Source organism: Homarus americanus, unplaced genomic scaffold (genome assembly GCF_018991925.1).
Source record: "Homarus americanus isolate GMGI-L3 unplaced genomic scaffold, GMGI_Hamer_2.0 scaffold15794, whole genome shotgun sequence".
NCBI classification, from domain to species: domain Eukaryota; kingdom Metazoa; phylum Arthropoda; class Malacostraca; order Decapoda; family Nephropidae; genus Homarus; species Homarus americanus.
In genome coordinates, this window is record NW_024748849.1 from 1,053,077 (window position 1) to 1,080,236 (window position 27,160).

The 27,160-nt window shown below is 35.6% G+C and overlaps 2 protein-coding genes across 11 annotated transcripts in view; one reads left to right on the forward strand and one right to left on the reverse strand.

Moving 5' to 3' along the window:
• Window positions 1-25,705, forward strand: part of LOC121880493 — a 39,008-nt gene extending 13,303 nt beyond the window's left edge. For 4 of the 7 annotated variants that reach the window (XM_042387719.1, XM_042387723.1, XM_042387725.1 and 1 more), the window contains exon 8: window positions 9,939-10,738. The gene's annotated coding sequence lies outside the window, so the exon portion shown is untranslated. Of the gene's footprint in view, window positions 1-4,285; window positions 4,356-9,938; window positions 10,739-20,175; window positions 20,321-25,576 lie in introns of those variants that run through there. The other 3 variants (XM_042387720.1, XM_042387724.1, XM_042387722.1) reach the window with 2 other exon arrangements.
• LOC121880495 (UDP-galactose translocator-like) lies at window positions 1-26,885 on the reverse strand. 4 transcript variants are annotated; one of them, XR_006086264.1, is made up of 9 exons: window positions 26,761-26,885; window positions 25,710-25,750; window positions 23,902-24,024; window positions 22,645-22,718; window positions 20,802-20,942; window positions 19,187-19,813; window positions 4,079-4,132; window positions 3,151-3,345; window positions 1-595 (listed from the first exon to the last, which is right to left on the reverse strand). XR_006086264.1 is itself a non-coding variant. In XM_042347009.1 (8 exons), the coding sequence occupies exons 2-8, from the start codon at window positions 25,726-25,728 to the stop codon at window positions 581-583; spliced, it is 1,053 nt and encodes a 350-aa protein (XP_042202943.1). In that variant the 5' UTR covers window positions 25,729-25,750; window positions 26,761-26,885; the 3' UTR covers window positions 1-580. The 4 variants fall into 4 exon arrangements, 3 of the variants coding, with proteins under 3 accessions (XP_042202943.1, XP_042202944.1, XP_042243660.1); XM_042347009.1 differs by lacking the exon at window positions 3,151-3,345; XM_042387726.1 differs by lacking the exon at window positions 1-595 and having other exon boundaries at window positions 2,093-3,345.
• Window positions 26,886-27,160: the final 275 nt, after the last annotated feature.

Sequence of the window (27,160 nt, forward strand, 5' to 3'; positions counted from 1 at the left end):
ACAAATATAACACTTTATTGGTCATTATTGAAAACCATTGTTAGTTATCACAGCACAAGTCCAGTGCACCCTACTGTACTTTCACCCGAAAGATTTCTGCTCATGGATATTGCAATTAGTTTAAGGAATACTGAGCAACTTCTATAGTTCCCTATCTACTGTTTTTATCTATATTGCCACGTGCGTGGTGAAAATCAGAGGAAACAAAACCCACAGAAAAATGAAGAATGTCATAATGGAAACGATGCAAACAAAGGGTAGAAAACAACAGGAAGAGGTTCCCACAAACACTTTAAAACATATTCTCATCACCTTCAATGAAATTTCATAACAAAAAACACTTTGGAACACTTAAAAAGGGGAAAACAAAGAAACTAGTATTCTAATACTGTATATGAAACACTAACTGAAGTACTGTACAATCAGACGTCAATATATATAGTTCAGTAACCATTTACATTATCATCTGTGCTGGGCTACAAAAATATATTTTACAATACAGTATACCGAATAACAATAATATACAAGTCTGCGTGCATATTATACAATCCACTTGCATTCTGGTAGTGCAGTCATTCATCTACATCTCCTTCATCTGGAAATAAAAGCAAAATTGCATTCACAAACTTAGGTACACATGTATGCGAGGAATGTGCTCAACTGGTAACAGTTCATCAGGTAGCTAACTTCATATGAAATTCCATACTGCAAAGTTATCTTGTATACGTAATGTGATAAACTGTTTATATAAGGATATATTAACTAAAATGAAATGAAAAGAAAACATTACACACACATTTTATATATATATATATATATATATATATATATATATATATATATATATATATATATATATATATATATATATATATATATATATATATATATATATATATATATATATATATATATATATATATATATATATATATATATATATATATATATATATATATATATATATATATATATATATATATATATATATATATATATATATATATATATATATATATTGCAGAGGTTAAAATTTATTAAAAAATTTATAGTTATACATACATACATACTGTAATATGCATATTGTTAATCCCCCAATCATACCATTACTATGCCAAGTATTATGTAATTTACTCTGTTATAACATCTTTCATATACAGTATTTCTCCTTTTGGCAATCTTCGCACGTAAAAGTCGTCTGAAAAGTGTCGCTTTTCACCATTTTTTTTAAACACATAATTTTCAATAGATATCTTAACAGGTCCCTTTTCTCCCATAATATCAATTGTCGTAGTGGCCAGTTGGCTGGATCACATAGATCTTCATCAGCATGCCTGTTAGCAAAGGTAGAACACTGACACTTTTCACGACAAGAGAGCAGAGTTTAAAATTATTATACTGCTTAAGAGCCACTGTTCAAAGGATGGTTAAAGGCAGAAAGCAGTATTACATTCCACACATATGTACTGTACCTTGTGTCTTTATGTCATAAAACCAAAGAACTTGTTGGTTTCCCTGACTATTACTTCAAATATTTCCCCTGTAAAATATAGCAGGATACAGTCGATCTCCTTGGAGATACTGTACTGCCATCAGTCACTCCACAGCTTGCATTTTTAAATACAAAGTCTGTGGATAAATATGCATCACCATTTACCCAGTTCCACTGTAGTTGGGCAACAAGTGAAGGTACTGTGAAGTGCAATGGCGGGAGGAGGGCTAGGCACATAGTCAATGGTGCGGGAGGTGAGGGAGGGTGACTAGGCAAGGAGGGCGAGGTAGTAGCCTCAGGCCATCTTCCAAGAGTTATGGTCATTGCCATGTTTTTGGTGGTATGCATGTAACAGAGGCATATATTCTATGCCTCTGTTACATACAGTGACTGCCGTGTTTTGTGAGATTGTTTACATCATTGTAAAACTAGCAGAATGGGCTGAACTACAGTATAATAACCAGACCAAGGATGCTAAATAAGCATGAACACCTCCACCTGCCCCTCACACCATTAACACCTCCACCTGCCCCTCACACCATTAACACCTCCACCTGCCCCTCACACCATTAACACCTCCACCTGCCCCTCACACCATTAACACCTCCACCTGCCCCTCACACCATTAACACCTCCACCTGCCCCTCACACCATTAACACCTCCACCTGCCCATCACACAACCACACAGCATCATCCCCTCTATATAGGACAGTAGCAGCTAGAAACACTTGTTCACCGCCACCAACACAACTTATTGACATTTCGTGTGTGTGTGTTATGGTGTGTAGTATATATGGAATGTGTGGGGTAGTAGGTAAACTGTGAGGGAGGTATTGTATCATGTGGGTGAGGGAGTGAAGTGTGGGAGGTATTGTAGTGTGTGGCTGCATAGTGGCCTGCATTATTTTTAAATTACTGTATTCTAAAATTATGTACTCTATACAGTTATGCTGTTATGTACAATACATACCTTATAATAGATTAAGTTGTAACCAGGAGATGGAAGGTGAAGACTTATACTCAGCATAACTATACTGTACGGACTGGCTGGTACATAACACACCACCTAGTTATGGTGCAGCTAGAATCATGGACATTGGCTATTCAACCCATGCAACTAGAAATCATCTCATGCAATTGCAAATTTTGAAGTTTAAAAGTAAAGCATGCAATTGGGAAACCATGCAAGTCAAGGAACATATGAGTGAACTGGGCTATGGTGATTATCCAGCTTCGTAAAGGAATCCTTAATTTTACATATTTTCTGAAGAACAAATCCAAGATAAAGGAACTGAACCTAACCTCTATATGGCTTTGCTTTATTCCGAGACAAATATTCACCTTGACACTAAACTTCCCAAGAACATGTGTGGCATTTATTTATAAGGGAGAGTTTCAACAATACATGATAATTTTCTTTATTTCCCACAAGTGAAGGAATCTAATACCTGCAGCAGCTGACCTATTGTTAACAAACCAAATTCACCATATGAGGCTTTTCCCCTTTATAATGGTGCAATCACAAACATCTTTCCAAACTCTCCTTATTTTCCAAAGCTTACCAAGGTATAGATGAAGACACTTTTCCTCTTGCTGACTCTTAAAAATCCCTAAAAACTGTATTACCCTGTCTATGAATCTCGTTTTTTTTTTTTACCTTTTCACTGTAGATGGTAAGAGTATAGAGGTACAGTAGTATCTATTTTCCCCCTCTCACTGTAACTGGTAAATATATGGTTTCCTGTTGTCAAAATTGTTATGCAAGGTGTTGAACTGTAAATATTAATTTTGTCAACAATATGCTGGAATACAGTAAAGTTAACTCCTTCCACCTTCTGTGTTGTCCAGCTTCCTGAGGATGTTGGAGAGCACAAGTGAGGGAAAATCCAGATTATATTACAAATTTACTGGATAGTACTGACTCATGAATTAGGTGATATGTGCAGACAAAACACTAATATACTAATACAATAAAGTAAGATCAGCAAGGAAAGTGCAATATTTACCTACTCATGACCACTAAAACTCGAGGTGGCCATGTTGGATACCCTAAACGTTGTTGACAGTTTTATCCAGAGATAGTGTCCAGTAGTTTGAAGCCCAATACATACTGTACTGTTTTTGCTTCCACATTTTCAACTGGTAGACTGTTCCATAGGTCTACCAGCCTCTGTGAGAAGAAGTACTTCCTCACACTACAGTAATTCCTCACCAACAATGTGGATTAGATTCAAGAATTCTGGAAAGGTTGACAAGGGCTAGGCCTAATGGGAAATAAAGGATTTGGGGAAGAGACTCCTGAGAGACCAATCTAAAGTCCTGTTCTGTACAGTCTAAGGTAAAAAATTAGCACTGGGTGTATGCTCTACTGTACTTAAAAAAAAAAATTCATTAGTATACAAAACATTATGCAATGTGTAGGTGTAAAAGAAAAAGTGCAAGGGCACAGTCCCTCCTTATTAATAGGCTACCAGCATTTGAAACCCGTTATTTACATAAATTATAGTCATATTATTTATTGTTACAATTATTAATCAGTAAATAAAGTTAGGTTAGGCCATTACCTCTTGGAGTAGCAACCTTACCTTATCTGCTAAGAGGGTGCTTGGAAGTCCTACATGCAATGCCCAGTTCCCACTCTGTAAAAGTGAGAAGGCAAAGGCAACAGGCAGGAGTCTAAAACTCTAACCTTTTCACTTGACCTATGACCTTACAAAATTAATCAGGCTTAGAACCCTGTGTGTTGTATCAATAGGCATCCAACTTTCAATCTCTAGATATCTTGTTCACAGGAAGAATGGATGGACAAATGGCTACTACAGTAAAACGATCTCATAGGAACACTTGTACTACATGAAAATGGTGAGCTAACCAAAAACTCTTTCTTGTGTAACATTAAAACACATAATAACTCATGATTTCTTTATTCCTTTTCTTTATCTATGTTAGCACAAAAAATTGTATTCGTATATAAGACTGTATTTGCACATGAACTTGTGCAGGTATTTGTGTTAGAACATTTTTGAGTGTACAGTATATTAATACAATAATATCTCCATTAGCTGGAACTCTCCGATAGCCAGAATTGATATTTTCTCAGATTTTTTCCAGAAAATTATGGGTTTGGGATCGATTTTCCAAGAGGTTGAAAATCAGGCAAATTTTCTGGACAATTCCCAAAACTCTCCAAATTTATTAGGGGGTCTAGAAACAAATTCTGAGGATGAAAATCAGGCATATTTTCTGAAAATTCAGAGAAAATTTCCAAAAACTCTCCAATTTTTTTTTCTGGGTCTGGGAAAAAATTTCGAGGATGAAATAATATGTCATTCAAGAAAATTCCGGAAACACTCCATTTTTTTTTACGGATTTGGGAACAAATTCTAAGAATATAATATGTAATGTGCAATTTCTGGAATTTTTGATAAATTTTTCCCGGTACCCAGAAAAATTCTGGGGATGGGTGATTTTTTGAGAGTTTTCCCATTTCCCGGAAATCTCACATCCCTGGAAGTGCTCTGCACCAATTGTTCCGGTTAACAGAGATATCATTATCTATGAGAAGATATATTTTAGTACTGTATGTATGCTTGTGTGTTAAGTGTACAGTATTGTACAGTACAGTGTATATGTGAGCATGTATATGAGATACTGTACTCTATTGGTGTGTGTGTGTGTGCACTTGAGTTTTTGTTCAGTACAGTACAGTATATGAATTTATTCCTGTGTTGGGGTTTTTATTGTTTATTTGTTATATGCAGTATCTTTTATGAATAAGTGTGTTTTTTGTTTGCCTTGATTGTGTACTTGCGTGCAAGTTTTGTTGTGTGTGTGTGTGTGTGTGTGAGAGAGAGAGAGAGAATATGTTCACCTGTGTGAATGTAAAGAATAGTAAATACTGTATTCATACTTTACTGTACTACTGTATTTGTAAAAGGTTTACCAAGGCAATTCTGGCTGGCAGGTTGAAACTGCTTCGATTGACTAAAACCCTTATGAAAGCTGCCTTCACAGGTGTTAATCTAAGAGAAACAATAAATTACTTATACAGTGGTCCCTCGGTTAATGAACACAATTCGTTCCAGAAGGTCGTTCGTTAACCGAAACCATTGTTTCAATGGGATTTTGGGTAAATGGTTCCAGCTCACCGAAAATTACATACAAAGTAAAAATAAATGCAGTAAAGTACACTTACTTTGAGGTGTGTATGTAGAAGGCTCCTGGTTGATGATGATGATGATGGGAATTAGAAGTGGGGGTGGAAGAGAAATCACCCCATGCTTCATGCCGTCATTTCACCCATAAAATTTTAAGTTCACCAGGTGTAATTCAAGATTATTTTCTTTAAATAAACACTGCACTGCACTATATATTGTCAATATGTTAAATAAATTTCAGAATGACCAATAATTGTACTGTAAAAACGTAAAAATAGTTTATGTTCAAGAGAGCCACAAGCAAGATGTTACCTCCACTGACCAGAGATACAAACTAACGCCTTGGTGTGTAAGTCAAGTGGCTGATTGGAGCACCAAAAACTAGCTTCCTGTACTCCAGTTATGTTAAATAAGTGTTAAAATGACTAAAAATTTTAATATAAAACTTGGAAAATTATTGAACAGTACAACCTTCTTGATATTTACTCAAATGGGAACGGATTTAAGCCCTAGAACCGATTACTGTATTGGCGGACTAATATTCCAGCTGGTGAGCAAGCGAAAAAAAAAAAATACTGTTTACAGCTAGACCCCGACTTACTACTGCTTGGACTTACGACCGTCGGAACTTATGACCGCCGCAGTTGTGACCATTGGTTGGTTTTTTTTTTTAAATGACGCACGCATTTTCTATACTGAAACGTTTCCAGTTAATGTAGTCTTCATGTATAATTAGAAAATTATGGGGGCCCCATGTGCATTCAGCTGACTACATTTAAGGTAAGTGCTCAGTCACACTATCCATTCCTCATTATTTATTACTTTTACTGTACTGTATTTCATTGTAGACTTTTTATTTAAAAAAAAAATTGATTTTTTTTCTATGTCGGACTTACGACCATTCGAACTTATGACCTGGATTTGGGTCCCTAACCCCGTCATAAGTCGGGGTCTAACTGTGTATATATATATATATATATATATATATATATATATATATATATATATATATATATATATATATATATATATATATATATATATATATATATATATATATATATACACATATATATACACAGTGATCCCTCGGTTAACGAATTACCTTCCATAAGATTCTTCATTTCGGTTAACGAACAAAAATTCGGTTCATGAAATTCTTACAAAAACGTTTCGACATGTTTTCACTTGCTCACCAGCTGGAAGATTAGTCCGCCAATACAGCAATCGGTTCTAGGGCTTACATTCATTAAAATTGGAGTAAATATCAAGAAGGTTGTGCTATTCAATAATTTTCCAAGTGTTATATTTAAATTATTAGTCATTTTAACACTTATTTAACATAACTGGAGTACAGGGAACTAGTTTTTGGTATGCCCATCAGCCACTTCACTCACCCACCAAGGCCTCAGTTTGTATCTCTGGTCAGTGGAGGTAACATCTTGCTTGTGGCTCTCTTGAACATAAACTATTTTTACATTTTTACAGTACAATTATTGGTCATTCTGAAATTTATTTAACATATTGACAATATATAGTGCAGTGCAGTGTTGATTTAAAGAAAATAATCTTGAATTACACCTGGTGAACTTAAAATTTTATGGGTGAAATGACGGCATGAAGCATGGGGTGATTTCTCTTCCATCCCTACCTCCTTCTCTTCTCCCTTCTCCTCCACCCCCACTTTTAATTCCCAACATCATCATCAACCAGGAGCCTTCTACATACACACCTTAAAGTAAGTACGTTACTGCATTTTTTTACTTTGTATGTACTTTTTGGTGAGCTGGAACCAATTACCCAATATCCCATTGAAACAATGGATTCGGTTAACGAACGACCTTCTGGAACAAATTGTGTTCATTAACCGAGGGACCACTGTGTATATATATATCATTGAAAAATAGAAGAATCTTTCTGCATTTACAATAGGTTAACAAATTAACTGTTCAACAAAGTGCAATCAATGGCCGAAAGAGATGGAATAACTTAAAATTTTCAAACGACAACAAAATCATTATATATTTTTAAAAACGTTAAAATGAACACAATAATCATGTGAGGGCAGCCAACAACATGTAGTGGAGAAAATGACTGTCAAACTTGCTAAATTTCTGAACTAATGATAAAACAACCAATAGAGATTTCCCAATTACCGAACACAAACCTTAAAAACTTCCTTAATATTACAAAAATTAAATTATACATAAATTAAAATATTAATTGTTGAGAGGCAGTACGAAGGACTTTACATTCAGATTATAGTAATGATTGATTTTGTGCATCAGTATTCTGAAGGATGTTTTCAACAATAACAAGGATTATTGCAATAAATTTGTAATACTGTACTGTTCTATGAATTCTTTCACACTGGAGGATTGTCAAGAATCAATTATTAGTGTATGCATCAGGATTACCATGCTTATGAGAACATTTCCAATTCTACAATGAAGATCTTAAACCAGAGAAAAAATATATGTATTTAAAGATCAATCGCAACAGTGCATAGTCTGTACTTGTGGGCTGTGGGTGGATTCTTTCCCAAGAGTAGTTGCAGAGCTAAACTGTCATGGAAGGACACTGAATCAACCTCAGTAGGAAAGAATCATTGCACACCCCGATAAAGAGTTGTGGATATAAATATTTTTTGCAGGTTAATATAAAACTGTACATCTCTGTAACTGAGAGTAAGTCAAAAGTATCTTGCAAACAAATATTTTACAGGCTGTTTCTCAAACATTTTGTTGTGCAGGCTAAAAAATTAACACGTCTGTTAGGAAATTACAGTACTAATAATGTACTATGGTGCAGGAAGAGAGCAACGGTGGTGAAAATGGTGGATTTAACCCTGAAGTCCCATATCATGACCAAGACCAGAATGGGTGACCCAAGTTGCACAGCCAACTCAATCTGTGGTGTTTAGAACCAATTTAACATTTTGATAATGTGGCAAATTGTGTAAAACAGTTTCTTCCTCCTTTCCTAAAAAGAAAGACTTATGACTGCCATGTTATCAATGTGTGTGTGCATCTTCATACTCACCTCTACACAACACAGAACTACTGTACTATAATGGATTTCCTCCGTAATTCCTATGTTCTGTCTCAGATTATTAGTTCTTTGATGAGACAGATACTGTCTTTCAAGACATGATGATTTACTAACTGTGAATCAAAATACATTCTGACACAGCCACACTAACAGACCATCACATGAGATTCATCAAGCATGTCAAACATACTACTACTGTAAGCACTCACATCACAAAAGTAATGGAGTCTTCATCGACTGACTTTCTTGAGACAATGTGCATAGTATGTGGTCTGCTGCAATTTGAAATGATACTGTATTGGTGTGTGTGTGTGTGGTCCCTTTAGCCATCCCCAAACAGTGAGCCTGCAGACAACAGCCATGTCCTCCTGGTATGAAGAAGCAGTTAAAACTGATACAGATGTCTCAGTCACGATTCATTTACCCTTATCTTTGTTATGAAAATGGCTATTTCTTTGGATGACCCTTTCAGGTACATGTTACAGCAGGAAGGAGTAGCTGTTACACACCTGTTAGCCACTCTATCAAAGTGTTGCATGGCTTCCAAACACCATAAATTAAAATGGTTGTGTAGTCTGAGTCATCCACTAAGGTGATGGCCATGAAGGTGCATTCCAATTCTTTGTAGGAATCTATAATGCCCATAACAGGATGAAATAGTGCCAAAGTGAAGCATGAGTAAAGGTTCTTAATGTTTCTCCAGGTTTTACACTTGAAAAATTTTTACATCTTTAAAATGGTTTTGGTGCTCAGCATTAAAAAGCTAATCCCTAAATACTATTCTTAATACTGTACAGTATAATAACTCTGTTTCCTACTAGCATTAGTACATCTGTACTGTATACAGGTACAGTATTATAGCAACACCTAAGTGTCACCAAATGTTAACAATGTTAAGATACTATTCAGTGGTTCATCACAAATGCCAACAGGAGTGTTCCTCAACAAAAACAGCATTTGCAAAATCGTCATTTGCAAACTAATGTTTCACTGTCAAATATGGGAATGTACAGAACATACAGTATCCCAACCCCCTCCCCCAGTACTATGCATATACCTGTACTGTACTGTACAAATAGTATAAGACTTTGCACTCCCGACAAATATACAGTATGTTAAGTCTGGTCAATAGCGGATTAAGTCTCATAATGTACACTACAGTACTGTATTCTTTATTAACAACTCAAAAACAAATTTGCTGAACATAATACCTCTATCTTCACTATTCTTGTTGCAGAACTAGTGGCGATACACACAAGGAGTCAAATGATATGGAATGACAACACTACAGAGAGGTGTTGGGTGAGGTGAAGACTATTTTTGGTGCAGTTTAGGTTATATGACAAGTTTAAACATGATAAGTCGTTGATATTACAATTTTAATTTTAATTACAAATGATTTTTCTATAAGTTACTATGGTCAAATGAGAAAAATAACCCAAAGGAAAAATTAAAAAATCATAATAAATAAATTAGAGCTGCAGTCTTTATATTTTGTTCTCAGTCAATCAACAAGCAAGTTTACCAACTTGGGTCATGTTTGGTGGTGCATTTGATGGTGGGTGATCCCTCATAGGTGGTGTATACACAGTGATATTCAATTACTGTACAGGAAATGAAAATGAAAACTGACATAATTAAGGCATGCACCGTACTGCATTACCAGATCCATTTTTTAAATAACAATGATTCTCTGTACAGTGGTCCCTCGGTTAACGAATTACCTTCCATAAGAATATTCAATTCGGTTAACGAAAAAAAATTTGATTAACGAAATCCTTACGAACATCACGTTTTGTTGTGAGCATCAGCTAATGGGCTAGTCGGCCAATTCAGTTATTTGTTCAATGTTTACATTCATTTCCAATGGGGTAAATATCAATATAGTTGTGCTGTTTAATATTTTAGCATGTTTTATATGAAAATTATTAGTCATTTTAACATTTATTTAACATATTGACAATATATGCAGTACAAGGAACTAGTTTTTTGTGCGCCCATCAGATGCTCAAGTCAGCCACAAGGCGTCAGTTGGGGTTTTGAAGACAGTGAAGTGAACATCTATTTTGTTGGTGTCTTGAATATTATTGCATTTTTCATTGAAATTATTGGTCATTCTGAACTTTAGTTAACATATTGATAATATATAGTGCAGTGTCGATTTAAAGAAAATAATCTTGAATTACACCCAGTGAACTTAAAATTTTATTGGTGAAATGACGGCATCAAGCATGGGTCCCCTGAGAGGTGATTTCTCCTCCACCCCCACTTCTAATTCCCATCATCATCAACCAGGAACCTTCTACATACACACCTCAAAGTAAGTGTACTTTTCTCCATTTTTTTTTTTTTTTTTACTTTGTATGTACTTTTCTGTGAGCTGGAACCAATTACCCAATATCCCATTGAAACAATGGATTCGGTTAACGAATGACCATCTGGAATGAATTGTGTTTGTAACTGAGGGACCACTGTATTTACCCTGTACACTGTAATGTCATTTTCTCTGATGTCAAATGAAAACAAAAGGCAAATAATTTTTGTTTACCCAGATATACCATGAATTTGGGATGTGAATGAAAATAACGTTTGACAGATACTTGTTGAGGAATGTAGTTCAATAAGAATAATACAGTTTTCTAGACAGTAAGTTTTACGAGAGAAATATTGTTCGTCTAATTTTATGCAAGTTCATGAAAATAAATTACTTTACTGTACTATACTATGCTTTGACTGATAACTTTATAAAATATATTAATATTTCAGTTGTAAAATTAAAAATATAAAAAATAACTACTGTATTCTGGTAATGCCCCACAATTTCCACTTAGCTTTCAGACTTTTTCATGTTCAGGCAATAATGAATTTTGTGGCCAAATGGAATAAAGATAAATTTATTGTGATATTTGATATTTTTGTCAAATCAACCTACGGTAACTTATTGGGTTGTTCAAGTTTATTTTACTCCGAGTGATTTAAAAAGTTTCAGACCATGAAAATATATTTCACATGATATTCAATATTCAGAGGCTATCGGTTAAGAGAGACTAGTGGAGTGACAATTTCTGTTTTTGCATGGCCAGAGGGGTTTTATTTCTAAAGATAATATATTCTTATACAGTAAAATAAGTCGCCAATTTACGACGGGGAAATTTTCAAAGAAAGCTCGACATAGATAGAACATTTCTCCCTATACACTGACTATATTCTTATCTTTGGAAGAGGTGTTCCTGACCCAAATTTTCGGACATCTTAACCTAACTTAAACCTCACTTAACTAAATATTTGATAGAAAATTAAACAAATCATTACAAAACACAAATGAAATGTATAAATAGAAACTAAATAAACATTGATGCAGAGGTACTCACCAAAATAAAACTGAGATGGCAAACACCTACTTCATGGATGTACAGTACAGTACTCACAGGAAGCTTTCCATCAGGGTCAAGGGTCTTTTGAAAGACTAGCACCAAAGTAATCACAAGGAATATCACTCAATGCTCTCCAACAGGACAAATATGTATCACTGATGTAGATGCAGCAGCTAGGCTTCAAGCACTCGACTGGTGGCGACATTGCTATACGACGTTTCTGGCACAAGGTTTGAATTTCTTTAGTGATCATTATGGTAAAAATGACATGTTGTTGGACAGACACTACTGGTACTTATACTGAAAACTAATTTGTTGATGACATTTATCAAAATAAAGCAAATACAACCGATGTAAACTGTTCCTATAATTTTCAATCGCTCTCGTTAAAAGTTAGAATTTCTCTTCTTATTCCTAGGAATGTTTCAAAGTGATACAGGTATTTAAGTCAAAACTGTTATAAAAGACATCACCAGGATTACCAAAGTTTGCCAACCTAACTCCTCTGAAGTGCCATGGTGGGCATACTTGCCATTTTTGACACCAGCATCTCCACCTCATTTCACCCACAATACTATATCTCACTCTTTGCACCTGAAGCAAGACCATGCACACAGCTGCACCATTATGATACTGTAGGCCATAATTCTTTCCTTCCCAACTGCTCATGTGTACCGAAAAACTACCCATTGTATTTCCCAAATTTTAGTGTTAAAAAGTAAATTGTTCACCCATTGAGTTTGACATTACAAAGGCCATCAATTGTGAGAGATGACTGTATGGTGGTCCCTCGATTAACGAACGGTTCAATTAATGAAATTTCGGTTAACGAATTTGCTCCCATAAGGATTTTCAGTTCCATTAACGAACAAAACTTTAATTAACAACAGCCTTACGAGAAACATGCTTTGTTGTGCGCATCAGCTGATCGGCTAGTCTGCCAATACAGTAATTGGTTCTATGTTTACATTCGTTTCCAGTGGAGCAAATATCAAGAAAGTTGTGCTCTTGAATATTTTTGCATTTTTTATATTGAAACTATTGGTCATTCTGAAATTTAGTTAATACAGTATATTGAAAATATACAGTGCAGATATTATTATGAAATATGAAGAAGGCATTAGAACCAATGCACTCCGTAAAGAATATGGCTTGTCATCATCGACTGCCTCTACAATCAGCAGTTTGATATGTAAACAAAGCTGCCGGGAATATGACATTCACACCTCAAAGTAAGTTAAAATATAGTATTCTATTGTTTTTTATTTATTATTGTACAGTATACTGTACTTTACATTACTGTATTTAGTTTATATTTAATGTTTTGTTAATTCTATTACTGGTATACAGTACTTTGTATGTGTACTTTTTCTGTGAGTTGGAACCAATTACCCAATATCCCATTGAAATACAGTGAACCCTCACTTTACGCGGTCAATTGAACCCACGGCGGTCCGCGTAAAGTGAACAACATAACATATGGGATTAATTGAAATAGAGACCGGGCCGACCCCCAAACTCCACTTTTTCAGACACAATACCTACGTTGTAGTAAAAATAACTTCTTAATTTTATGATGGTATGCACACACAATTAATAATTAAGAGAAATATCAATAATATTAGGTTTTTTAACACTTACATTAGTAGAAAAGATGGCTGGCCACACGGGGATGGGGGGTTGGTTCCGAGGCAGAGAGCAGATTATTGGCCCTCACCTGTATCACTATCCACCACAGAGGCTTGCAGGGCCTCTTTGTCAAACCCCTCAAAGTCCATATAAGTCCATATCCTCACTATCACTATCACTGACTTGGGCCGGCTGTGGCGGGTGAAGAACTCGGTAATGTTTTGATGACTGGGCGACCTTGTGTGCACCCCGCTCGCGCCGCTCTCCGCGTAAAAGGGTATACACACCCGCGGAAAGTGAGCATTCCGGTTTCGGCAGGGTACCGCGTAAACGTGGAAACGCGTAAAGTGAAACCGTGTAAAGCGGGGGTTTACTGTAATAGATTCAGTTAACGAAATTTTCAGTTAACAACCGACTCTGTGGAACCAATTATGTTCATTAATCGAGGGACCACTGTATAAGGGCTGTAATCAATGTTTTATATTTCTAATGTCACTACTGTATTTTGTTCCCTTCTTCATGCTCCTTTTGATAAAGTTTTTAGTAACTTACTAACGTAGAACACCAAAATATAGCATGAAAGGTGGGATTACTAATCTCTTACGGCCATTTTCAATACTGTACTATCATTTTGACAAGTTTTGCAATACATCTCACTAATAGCTGCACAAGAAGGTTTTCATATGGCAAAAATTTTGATATAATGCAGTTTGAGCCATAGATGTACATTTCCCTATACCCTAAATGGGGCAGACACTTAATAGGGATTGTTTAAGATATACCTTCTAACACTTTCACATAGTTTTTGGTCAAATTTATCCTAAGGTAGTATTACACTGGTCTTGGCCTTTACCTTTACCTAACATTTAATGTTAATATATGGACTGTACAATAAAGTACTGTACCATGAGACTGGTAGATCATATGTTTATCTCACTAGAATGTAAACAAAGAGATCTATTGCCTACTCCTTCAAGAGTGAAATCTTCCACACTTGATATAAGGTAAATTATCCAACAGAAAAAGCATCCATTACTCATCTACTGAACATCTGTTTAAGTTAATGAAAATTGTTCATAGTAAATTATAATTTTCATATAGTATTGATAAAAATAGTGTTTAAAGCTTAAGAATGTTTCAAGTTACTGAACACTTAAAAACTGCTTAGTTTTTGTGTTTAGGTTACTTACAAAGATATGTTTGTTATAGTAGTGTGTGTCAACCCTTCAACCCACCAAAGGCCACGCCAATTATTTCTTTCTAACTTTTGCTATCTTCATATATTCTAAACAAAGGCACCAGTCCTGTGTATCCAGAGCTACATCCACTGTCTGAACAATAATTGGCAGGCTAGTGGTGGTGGTTCTGTAACTGTATTCATCCTGATGTGTTGGTCTAGTTTTCCTCTCAAATATTTATGTGTAGTTGTAAGAGGAATGAAAGTTTTAAATTAATCTTATAAATAAATAAACTTAAACTTAAATATACCTAATAAAAACCAAGCATTGTGCTAATGTGTATGGGTTAGCCATATCATCTACAAGTTTGTTAGTCATCATAAATAGGAAAATTAATTAAAAGAATAGTTTAAAGTTTTTTTTTTTTTGTTGAACTGAATATACAGCAGGGCTTTGCTGATCATGAGGGTTATGTTCTCAAATGATTGATTAATTGGATAAAATATCTGGCGTTGCAGCCTGTGGCTATTTGACGCCAAAAATTCAATGGCGTTGCAGCCTGTGGCTATTTGACGCCAAAAATTCAAATCACAAGTTAAAACTATGATATAGATAAAATAAAATCCTCTTAGGTTTAATCATCAAAATTAAAATAATATAAAATACCAGTATTCATTTAAAAATCACAAGCAATTAAGTACCTCAATTGCATATAAAAGTTTAAAAAGGTGCTGAACTTCTCCTGCTGAGCACCTTTGAGATGGAGAAAGAGCTGGCAATTGGCCAGAAAACAACTCAAGTCCACATGAATTGGGATACTCTACCAGCAAGTGCAGCACAGTCAGTGGCACCAGGCAGTTATCACAACAGGGTTGTGGTCCTCCGGCCATAAGGAAACCGTGAGCGAGGTGAGTGTGACCAACACATAGACAGGTAAGGGCAGTCTCATAGCAGTGGGTCATCAAAGAATATTCCCACAGATAGATCATCGTTGTAACCTCGCACAACTTATTGGGAACAGATATATTGTTCCACTGTAGCTGCCAGGAGGCCCAGATGGCTTACCTGAGTGAGGGGAAGAGATCTCTGTGATGGAGGAAGCACAAAGGAGCATGACGAGATGCAGCAGATTTGTACCTCGTCAGCCCTTCCATTACCTGGCACAAACACATGGGCGGAACCCAACAGAAATCCACATAACAGTATGGCCCTGCCGACAGAGGACCACTAACCAGTTAAAAATATTTAAAACTTGGCGGATGGGATTCAAAGACAAAATGCTGCTCTGGAGTCATAAAAATAGTAAACTCCTTAACAACACAAGCGTCGGATTTGGAGCCATCTGTATATACATGCACTGAGCCATCGTGTTGAGTTGCATATTCCTGGAAATACATCCTGACCATCACTTCATTAACATTAGCCTTGCTCTCTGGAAAGTAACGACAAGTGCATCTCTTCAGGGTCCCAGGAGGCCACAGTCGGTACCTTCACTGGGGGTGGCCGGAAGTCAACCAGCTCCCGGACAGGAAAGCCAAGGGATCAGGAAAGGCGTGGGTGATGTGTAAATCTAGGGCCTATGGACCTATCCATGTTGGAAGTCATTTGTTTGGAACTCAAAACTAAATTTTTCAAAGACTCAATGTCATAAATGGTGGTTACAATCCCAAGTCAGCCAACAAAAGCCCATTAAACCCATAATTAAGCTGAAATATTGTGCATATGCAACAGGTTTAATGTGCAAAATCATATTGTGAGGAAACCAGGAATGAGAAAAGTGTACATTTTCACCATGATGCTTTGAGCCCCAAGGTGAATGTGCATGAACTCGACACAGCCAGACCTACTTGACCAACTTCCATGCTCTGATGTTTATCAGAATTCATGTTGTTTGTCACAGCAATAATGTCAAAAAGGCCAACAGATACGACAATGGCTAATAGTCAATAGTTACCACATTATTAATTGCAATGTGATGGGATTTCTACTCCTGGATATTCTTTAAAGCACATTACAATGAGATTCAACAATTTTCATCAGACAATCTTAGATATGTTTGAACATTACTTGGTGTTAATTTTAAGCACTTTTTATTCTTATAAATTTTCAAATAATTTTGAAAAAGTTGCCATTTTGAAGAAAAAATATATAAACTATTTTCTCTAGAAATTCTTTATATACTAATTACAGAAGACAGCAAATAGTCTATAATACTGTATATTAATATAATGGCAGTATTATATCCAATACCCATGAGAGGAAGTAATCAAACTGGATGTGAAGAAGTTCTGTCATGATCCTGTTACTGTTACTAATGTACAGTATATTGTTGCGCGAATTTTTTTTTATGTAAAGTTTACTTTCCATTATTTTTGTTTTAGTTTAACCTTTTGCCATTAAATATCCCCCGGAGAGCCATATGACCTCAGCCGTTGCGGTGTTAAGATAGTGTTCATAATCATTCATTCTTATGTACAGTATTTCCAAAGAATAATGATACTACCCTGTAAAAGAGAGAGAGAAGACAAAATAGAAAAGAGAGAAAGAGAGAGAAATGATAATTATGCTTAACAGGTATGAACTACTGTACTGTACTAAAATGAACATGTAAAAACCCTGAAACACTACATTATAACTTGTTACTGTACACCTCTTCAGGAGAGTAAGCTAAAATTACTTGTTATTTCGGTGTTAAGTTCATCAGAATATAATTAAAAGAGAATCCTAAGTCCAGTCTCATGACTTTTCAGGTATATACAGGTACCGGTAATTGGTATTTGATATGCAGTGCACTGTAGTATTATCACTAGCACCTTAAGTGACAACAAAAATAAATAATGCAAAAATACGAGATTTCAAACCATCTAATATATTGGTAAATTATGTCTACTACTGAACCATTATTCTAGTCTTGCTCAAGTTATTCTTGAAAAGCCTTTGGCAACCTTATTAATGTAGAGTACCAAAACCAAACAAGAAATTAAGGACTGAGGTAAAAAATCCCTTAGAAAATAGTGACTTGTGAAAGCCAAGATGCTAGTTCACCCTAAGTCTCCCTTTGCTAATGGGCCTTGACATTTTAAGCATTATTCAGACAATGTTAAATAATGTGTGCTTAATCATACACAGTACTGTACAGGGTATTTGAATCCTAACTTATCTGGTGGTTGTTTCACTGACTAATAAAGCTTAATGAAATTTGGTCACAACCCAAGCTCTACTTTCATGCATTCCAAACCTTCACTCCTTTAAAAAGAGGAAATTCCCACTTCTTCCTTCTCAGTTCCTGGCAAAAGTGAACCTTATCCCCAATGCACCTAATTGGTGGCTGCCAGCAGTGGGACAGAAGGCCATCATTTTGGTCATCAGTGGACTCCAGTCACCTCCTCTATACTGTACGCTCCATAACCCAGCGAGTCTAATGCTGTAAATGAATATTTATTGGTATTTTGATGTCATGCAATTGTCTTTATTTGCTTCATTAATGGTAGGGTGCTGTAAAATCAAGGAGCTGTTCTTTCAACACCCCTCCCTTACCGCACGGGCATTATCCGACAGTATGTGGACTTCAGCTGTAAATATTCATTTCAAATGTTCACTTGGCTAATATTTTTACTTCATCTTTTTTTCCTGTGCCCTAAACTTTTGAAGGTGATCATTTTCTTTGTTTATGTATACAATTTTATATGAAATAAAATACTGTACTGTATATCTTGAGGAATGTGCAGTTTAGGATCCACTCACATCTTCGAGCAGGTCTTGAGTCACAAAGAATGAACTTGGGTTTTTACTGTACCTAACATCCTAAAGCTTAACAGGTTTTTGAGACAACCACCGCAATAAATGGGTTACAGGTCTAAGAGTTTACTCCCGTGTGACTGGGTGAAGTGCTGCTGTATGCCAAAAATATTATCCATCTGATGGTCACACTAAACAAGCTAAGACTCTGACAAGGGTAAGCTCTGCCAGGGGGTGATTTAGTGGTATGGTTCTTGCAAGTTACTTATTAATGACTCACAGGTCCATGGGTGTTAGTTTAATCAGCAGAGAGACAATTTTTAAATTATTATCTTTAAAATACTGTAAAAAAAATATATTAATTGGCACAAATGTAAAATCAAAAGCATATGTTCCACTGATATTACTAAAGCCCACAAGGGTTACAGTTTCATGCTAGATTGTGCATTCCGGGGAAAATTATGGGACTTTACACACAATTCCACTGCAAACGATTCAGAACTCTTGGCAGATGCATTAATAAAGCTTGACACTCATCACAAATAATTAATTTACACCCTCCCTACCATGGGGTTGGATGCTGGTTTCTTGGGTTCGTGGCTGTACAGGAAGATTGTGCCAATCACCAAGGTCGTGCCAATTGCAAACTGGAATGTTATTACAAAATCAAAAAGAAACACTGAAGCAACAGTGGAAATGACAATGGCTAATGATGTTGCAAAACCTTTGAGGATATTATCTGCATATTTAACTACCATGGCTACCAGCAATCCTCCAACTGCATTTAGGACCACAAGATAGCATACATAGGCATCATAGCCATAAAAGAATCCCTTATCTGTGATGGCTGCATAATCATTTGCATATGAAGTCATTACACCTAATGGTACTGAGAGAAATGACAGCTGTACATTTCTGACCCAAACTGAAACATCTGACCCTTTTAAAATTTTTTCAAAGTAAATGCCAGCAAAACCGGAACAACAGCAAGCAGAGACAGCAGCAACAAAGCCAAGGAGACGGTTCTGTCCAATATTTGCTGCTGTGACTCCTTTGTCAACTGAAGACAGCTGAACCAGTGCAACACCAAATGTAAGAAGTAAGAGTGACAACCACTGAGTGCCACGAAGCTGTTTATGTAGAATCAACACAGCAAACATGGCAGTTGTCAAAATCTTCATCTGATAGGTAACCTGAAATGGAAAGGAGAAAAAATAAATATGAAATGTATTATAAATACTGTACAGTACAGTGTTTAGATTAAGATTTAAATTAGAAATCTTTTAAAAATGTTCCATTATTATGCCCTAAAGAATTAGGAATGTTTGATATTAATAAGACAGTACTGTAATAATAATTATAATAATACTAATAACAATAATTAAGAGTAAAAGAAGGGTTGAGCTTGTAAAAGTCACTTTCATGACCTGACAAGGACAAACATTATTTCCCTACACTATACTGGACAGTAGTCATGCAATACAGCAATGTGGACTAAGGACCAAGCAAACAGAAATGGCACAAATAACTGACTGGCAAAACTGTGGTATTTCAGGATTTGGAAGAAGCTGATGTGGTTGAACTGTTGTGTCTCATGCTGAGGAACTGACTCCAGAGGACTTGATGGAGCTGACACAGCCAAAGGAAGAGAAGGTGGCAGAACAGAAGACAGTTACTGTACTGTACAACAGAACCAGCTGGTAAGAGGCTGGTTAGTTACCACATGTTTGTTGACTAGGTGATCCAGGAGGGGACTGATATAATATGGTTCCCTACCTGGAGTCAAATTTACATATAGTATTTGTAAGCAGAGTAAACAACACAGCACACAATAACATGACTGCACCATAATAAAATCACAACCCCCACACCCCTGCTTATCTAAAGGGTAAGCTCAATATCTTTCATACAATTTCCAGTTTCTTGAGAATTTCCACATTGTTCGGTGTCAGGTATTAAAGAGTTCACTGTGTTATATAACTTTTACATAATTTATCCATTGCCGGAATAACTTTCTCACACCGGTAATAACTATACGTACTACAGTATATTCTAATACGGTATTACATCAAGATAGGCATGCCATGATACACTTCTACTGTGTGTTGAAGAATTTAAAAAACAACATGAAATACATAAGCACTTATAAATACATTAAATCAACAAAAAGCCTTCGTTTACTTGGTATGTAGCAGCATCCAGGTTAGATGCAGACACGTAGAGCAAATTATTCTGGATGAGGTAGATGAATGAAGGGACACAGACCTTCAGTGTATCAATCTTCTGTTGCCAAATCTGGGTGTTTAATGTCATAAACCAGTGCTGCAAGAGTAACAGATGATACATAAATACAGTAATATCTCCCTTAGCTGGAATCCCTCAAACCCGGAACTCTCCAATAGCCGGAATTTTCGGAAAATTATGACTTTGGGAATGATTTTCCGAGGGGCACATTTCCCAGAAAATTCTTGAAAAATTTTCCCGATACCCGGAAAATTCCGGGGATGGGGGAGTTTTTTTCAGGGTTGAGAGATGAAAATCAGGAGCATTTTCTTGAAATTCCAATAAAATTTTTCCGTTACCCGGAAAATGTAATGTGATACAGGTGATTTATTTTTATCTCGTGCAAAATATATGATGTTTATATTCAAATTATTCGCTGTCTTGCAAGGATTCCAGCAATGCAAATTAATATTCTCCTAACTTTAGTCTGCGATATTATATAAGATAAAAACTGTCAGCCTAAAACCCTGGGTGGGCCTGATGGGGGAGAGGGAGGGAGGAAGGGGGAGGTGACTGACATGTTTGACAGTTGGCACCGAAGGTCTAGTGAAGCATTTATTTGTTTATTTATGTCATTTAGATTGAGTTTTTGTTTTTTACGTATAAAATGTCACAGAAATGACCAGAGAGAATATAATTTACATGGCTGGAATTCTTATAAGATAGTGATTATTTGAATATAAACATGCTTCAGTTTGCACTCGATAAAAATCTTCGTAATCATTTCGTACATTATTTTGTGAAAATGTAAAGTACAGCTTTGACCTTAGGACAGTGTGTGCATGTAAATGAGTAAAAATAAATGAATAATTACATATATCGAGCCAAAAATATTAGTTGAAAAACTTTATGTAGACAGGGCTTGGATGGCTAAATTTTAGAATGACCAATGTTTTCAATATGAAATATGCAAAAATATTCAAGAACACTAATTTCTTGATGTTTACTCCACTGGAAACGAATGTAAACATAGAACCGATTACTGTATTGGCGGACTAGACGATCAGCTGGTGTGCACAACAAAGTGTGTTTCTCCTCAGGCTTTCGTTAATCGAAGTTTTGTTCGTTAATGGAACTGAAAATCCTTATCGGAGCTAATTCATCAACCGAAATTGAACCTTTCGTTAATCGAGGGACCACTGTATAGTGTTTATTTCATTTGTTATATATTACTGTACAAATAATTGTATAAAGGAATAATTTATATTATTACAGCAACAACTGTATTTATTTACTTTAAATGTTGATTGTTTATATGGAGACTCACTGTATGGAGGTGGATTTATATAGAAACTCACTGTAAAGGGAGCAGGAAATAAACATGGGATTTAGAAGACTGTGCCTCAATCTCTCGTACATACATAGCCTTAAGAAATGAAGACACCACAGTAGTTAACCAAATATACTGCAGGATTTAAAAGGAATTCGAACACCACTTTACAGTTGGGTTGACAGAAGAGTTCATATAAATGGTTGCATAATACTTTTCACTCAGTAATATTATCATTATTATGCCCATGATAAAAGAGGTACAATATAATGCTAAGAAGAAGAGAATAACTGAGGTTACAGTACCTAACTGAGGTGTGGTTATGTATGGGAAGGTAAAAGAGAAATAAAAGTGGGTTACATCAAATGTAAAAAATGTCAAGGAAAATATTAAATACAGTAAAGGTACACACACATGTGTTGATACACATAACTGATGAGAAAAAAATATTGGAAAGGTATTTTGACTCACCTGTATGGAACCCTCTTGTTTGTATACCAAGAGAAGTGATGCCAACAGCTTCACAAACTCTGCCACCACAACAGCTGAGACAGAAATAAAACATTACAAAATTAGCGTACAATATTTATTCAAAATGTTGTAATATCTCCCTGAACTACAATATTTGGTGTCTGGATAACTGAGTGAGCAAATTTTTTGATTACCAATTACTTGTACTTATGCAGTTTCCTTAACAATGCAAATACTCCCTCACGCCAAATATTTTTCAATGCAGCGTGCAAATGTTCAGATCAACCTACTCTTTGACTTCATCTCTCATATTCAATGGATCATTGGATTTAATAAGAGCAAACCAGTACTGTACATGATACAATGCCCAAACATCTAAAACAAAGCCAATTGGTTCTGCATGCCACCAATCTCATTTCCTCAATGAATTATGTTAAATGGAAAAAAATTATTCTTGAGGGGAAAAAACCATAAAAATTTTGTGGTGTTCCTACATTAAACACCAAAATCTATATCTATCAGAGACCATTTTCTTCTAGACTTGATGGATCCAGATATAGGATCCATCACTGTTTTCAGCAAGATTCGTTCAAACAGTGGTACAGTGTCTGACAACTTGGCAGGAGCAGAGCGAATAACTGATCCCTGGCTGAACGTAATTTACGCAGCAAATTTCTCACTGCTTAACCCTTTTCTGACATTCTCTGATATTTTTGCAGGTAAAAGGCATCCAGATGGGTTGTATAAGTGAAAGAGCTATATCCCAATCCCATGCTTGAAAGACAAAGATGCGAGCATAAAAAAAAGACAGCCATTCCGAGATGATACAGCAATACAAGCTGATATCACTTGCCTCTAGGTGTAGAATATTTTGCATATGGCTCATTTCCTTCTTTACAAGTTGCTTTACTTTTAGAACAATATGAAAGGCATTTGTTGCACCAAAACAATTATTAATTGAATAAGCATTCATAGAAGTTAGCAGTTAAGCCAAATTTTTCTTTTTTTCCAAAGTAACGAATAGGCAATAAATGGAAATCATTGACAGTGACATCATTTATTTGGACAATTGTAAATGATAATAAAATAATCAAATAGCATAGTACCTACTGTAATGGAAATAAAAGAGCATAACTACAGTACACATAGGCCATTAGTGTAACCTCAGTCACAAATTCACCATCATTCGGAGCATTTAACTTTTTATACATTGATGAAATTATATATAAAATAATTAAAAAAAGATTAAAACCTTACCAGAAGAAGCAATAAACATATCTCCGGGGCGAGTGCGAGCATAACGCATGCTGAGAGCCACAGCAGAGTTCTGCACTGTTAATGTCACAAGACTCACATATTTCAGGGCAGTATTACCTTGCACTGGGGAAGAAGAAACATGATGGATTAATTATTGAACACAGACTGACTGCTTCACACTTATGTAATAACCTTGTAATTAGGTACAATGGATATCACTTTATGACAGATATTTCCAAAAATGCACTTTGGAATTTAGCAATACTGTACAGTGGTCCCTCGGTTAACGAACACAATTCGTTCCAGAAGGTCTTTCGTTAACCGAATCCATTGTCTCAATGGGATATTGGGTAATTGGTTCCAGCTCACCGAAAAGTACATACAAAGTAAAAAAAAAAAAAAAATGCAGTAAAGTACACTTACTTTGAGGAGTGTATGTAGAAGGTTCCTGGTTGATGATGATGATAGGAATTAGAAGTGGGGGTGGAGGAGAAGAGAAGGAAATGGTATGGAGGAAAAATCACCTTTCAGGGGACCCATGCTTTATGGAAGGTAATTCGTTAACCGAGGCGTTCGTTAACCGAGGGACCACTGTACTGTATGTCCAATCTTGTTTTAGCCTCACTTAATAGCACCTTGCTTATGATTACTTTTTATTTAAAGGTCTTAATCAGTGACTTGCTTAATGGCACACACAACATCAGACTCCTGTTACTTACAGTAATTGTGGAATAAGGTACAGAATTTACACTCCAGTATATATTCATTTAATAAGCAAGAATATAATGGAAGGAGGAAAAGAAAGGAGAGGATAATAGTACAGGTATACAAAAGGTCAGATCTTAAAGGTGAATTTGGGATGAAATTGGCTGTCGCCTTTAGCTATAGGTGGATATATAGTGATCAGCTTATGGGAGATAAACATAAGATGGATATGGGTGACTGTAGTATGAGTGACATTTGTAAATGTGTAACAGTTGATAAGTATTATGCTTTATTGTGCAAACTCTGACAAATGTGGTATCAAATTGCCTATGGAAATATAGATAAAGATACAATCTCTACAAATTGCAGATGAAACATGAAGATTCACTATACTGGTACTATGGGAAGTGTAATGGTATTGCTGGCAAGGTTTTATCCCATGCCACTAACCTATCAAGGAGGCTTTAGGAAATACGCTTTTTCATGGCTAAAACACCATATACAGTAGAATAAGTACACAGAAATAAATTGTAGATGTATTTAATTACCTTACCTACATTGTACTAGCGATATTTTAGCAGATCTATATTCTGCTGAGTCACACAACTCAAGCCATGTTACAATGTGTAAAATACGGTCATGTATATATTTCTTGTGTTTAGTTATGCTTCTAAATGTTTAAATAATTGTATTTTTTATGTAATGTCAAACTAAAATTCTTGAAATGTTTTGGTTATTTTTGTGTTCAGTATTATCGAAAAGTAATACAAATTACAATTGATAAAATACAAATCTAATGTGATGTCATATAACACTCTGAATGGTGTATAATGCAGTGTTTATTATTCAGAAATTTATAAAACTAATGACAGGAACAATGAAATTCACTGAGTATGAGGACTACTCTAATATAATTACTGTATCTGGGATCTTCGTTACCCCTCACCACACATTTTCCCTTCTATTATAGAAAATCGTAATATTACGTCATGTTCTCGCAACCAATCACAACGCGAGCAGTTGAACCAATCAGCGTGTTCGGTAAACAAGGGTTGGAAATCCCGTCAGCCCTGGTCAGGAATAAAAAGATTTACTCTACCTACCATTTTTTTCAGTTCCCATGATGATCAACTCTCTAGCAGTTCTGTAACAAAAATATGTTATGTTAGTAACAGATATGTGACAGTAAACTTAGGCTATTTTTAACTGTAAAAGTGGAGCAACATGCAACACTGTGCTAACCTAAAACAACCAACCAAACCAACTGAAAAGAAAGAAAACAGTTGATAAAGAAAATGAATAAACAGCAGAGCACAGAAGGCGAACAACAGGTTCAAAGCAGAGCAATAAACACTGAGTACAGTACAGTTCAGTATTCCATAATAATAATAATAATAATAAAAAAGTTAGTTATTAACAGTTTTGAAGTTAAATGATTGATTTATTAACACCAAACAATTACGTGATAAAGGGTGTCAATTTTTTAGTGCTAACCGAATTAATGCTAAACATAGGATACCTGTACATGTCTATCCTAACCTAACCAAAGAAACCAGAAGGACCTGACTAAATCTCCTATCCAGAAGGGTGGACTCCCCTGTATTTAAACTTGTTTGTGAGTAAGAATTGTGAACTCTTGAAACAATCTGCCAGAGTGTTGAGACAGCACCAAGTGTAAGCTCATTTAAAACCAGACTTGACCAACACAGGAGGGGTTAGGGTCAACTCGTACCCAAGACAACTTGTACTCAAGATAACTCATACCCAACTCATGAGATAAGTCGTGCCCAAGATTACTTACACCCAGGGGAAAAAGGAAAACACTAAGTTCCCAAGCGCTTTCATATAATTCACATCTTCAGGGGTGAGTACAGACAAAGGAGAATTACATAACAAGGCATATATATACAGTAGAGGAAGGTGCAAGTAAAGTCTACTATTACCTACGTCTATAGCGAAGTTTTTCAACCCTTGTCAAGATATAATTAAACTGCCAAACATCATAGAAAAACATAAAGCTTACCCTTCGACGGTTTACTCCCATCTCCACCACAGCACTAACATGTTGTACAACAAATCTTTAGAGTTGAGAATCATTGTACCTCTAGACGAATACTTCTACGAGTAATAAAAAAATTATATAGCAATACCTACCTCTGAAATGACAGCTAAAAACACAAGAGAAGGATATGACACGTAGGTAGTTCTGGTTGTGTTGTGTCGGCCACAGGTTGTTGACGTCAGTAGAGCGGTTACTGCCCCGTGCTGTATACACTACTGTACCTCTAAACCTCAGTCTGAGTTTTATTATAATTTGCATAATTTAGAATTTTTCTAAGCCATTCATAATTTTGCTAAGGAAAATTTACTTGGGTGTGGGAGATATTGGCAATTATAATTTCTAAAACCCTCACCGTGATCCCCGAACCACAGCTGTACAAATAACAATTATATTTTTGTACAACAAAGCGATATTTCTAAAAAAAAAAAATAAACATATTCATATTGATAAAATTTACAATTCTCCACCGTTGTAAATTTGTAAAAACAAATA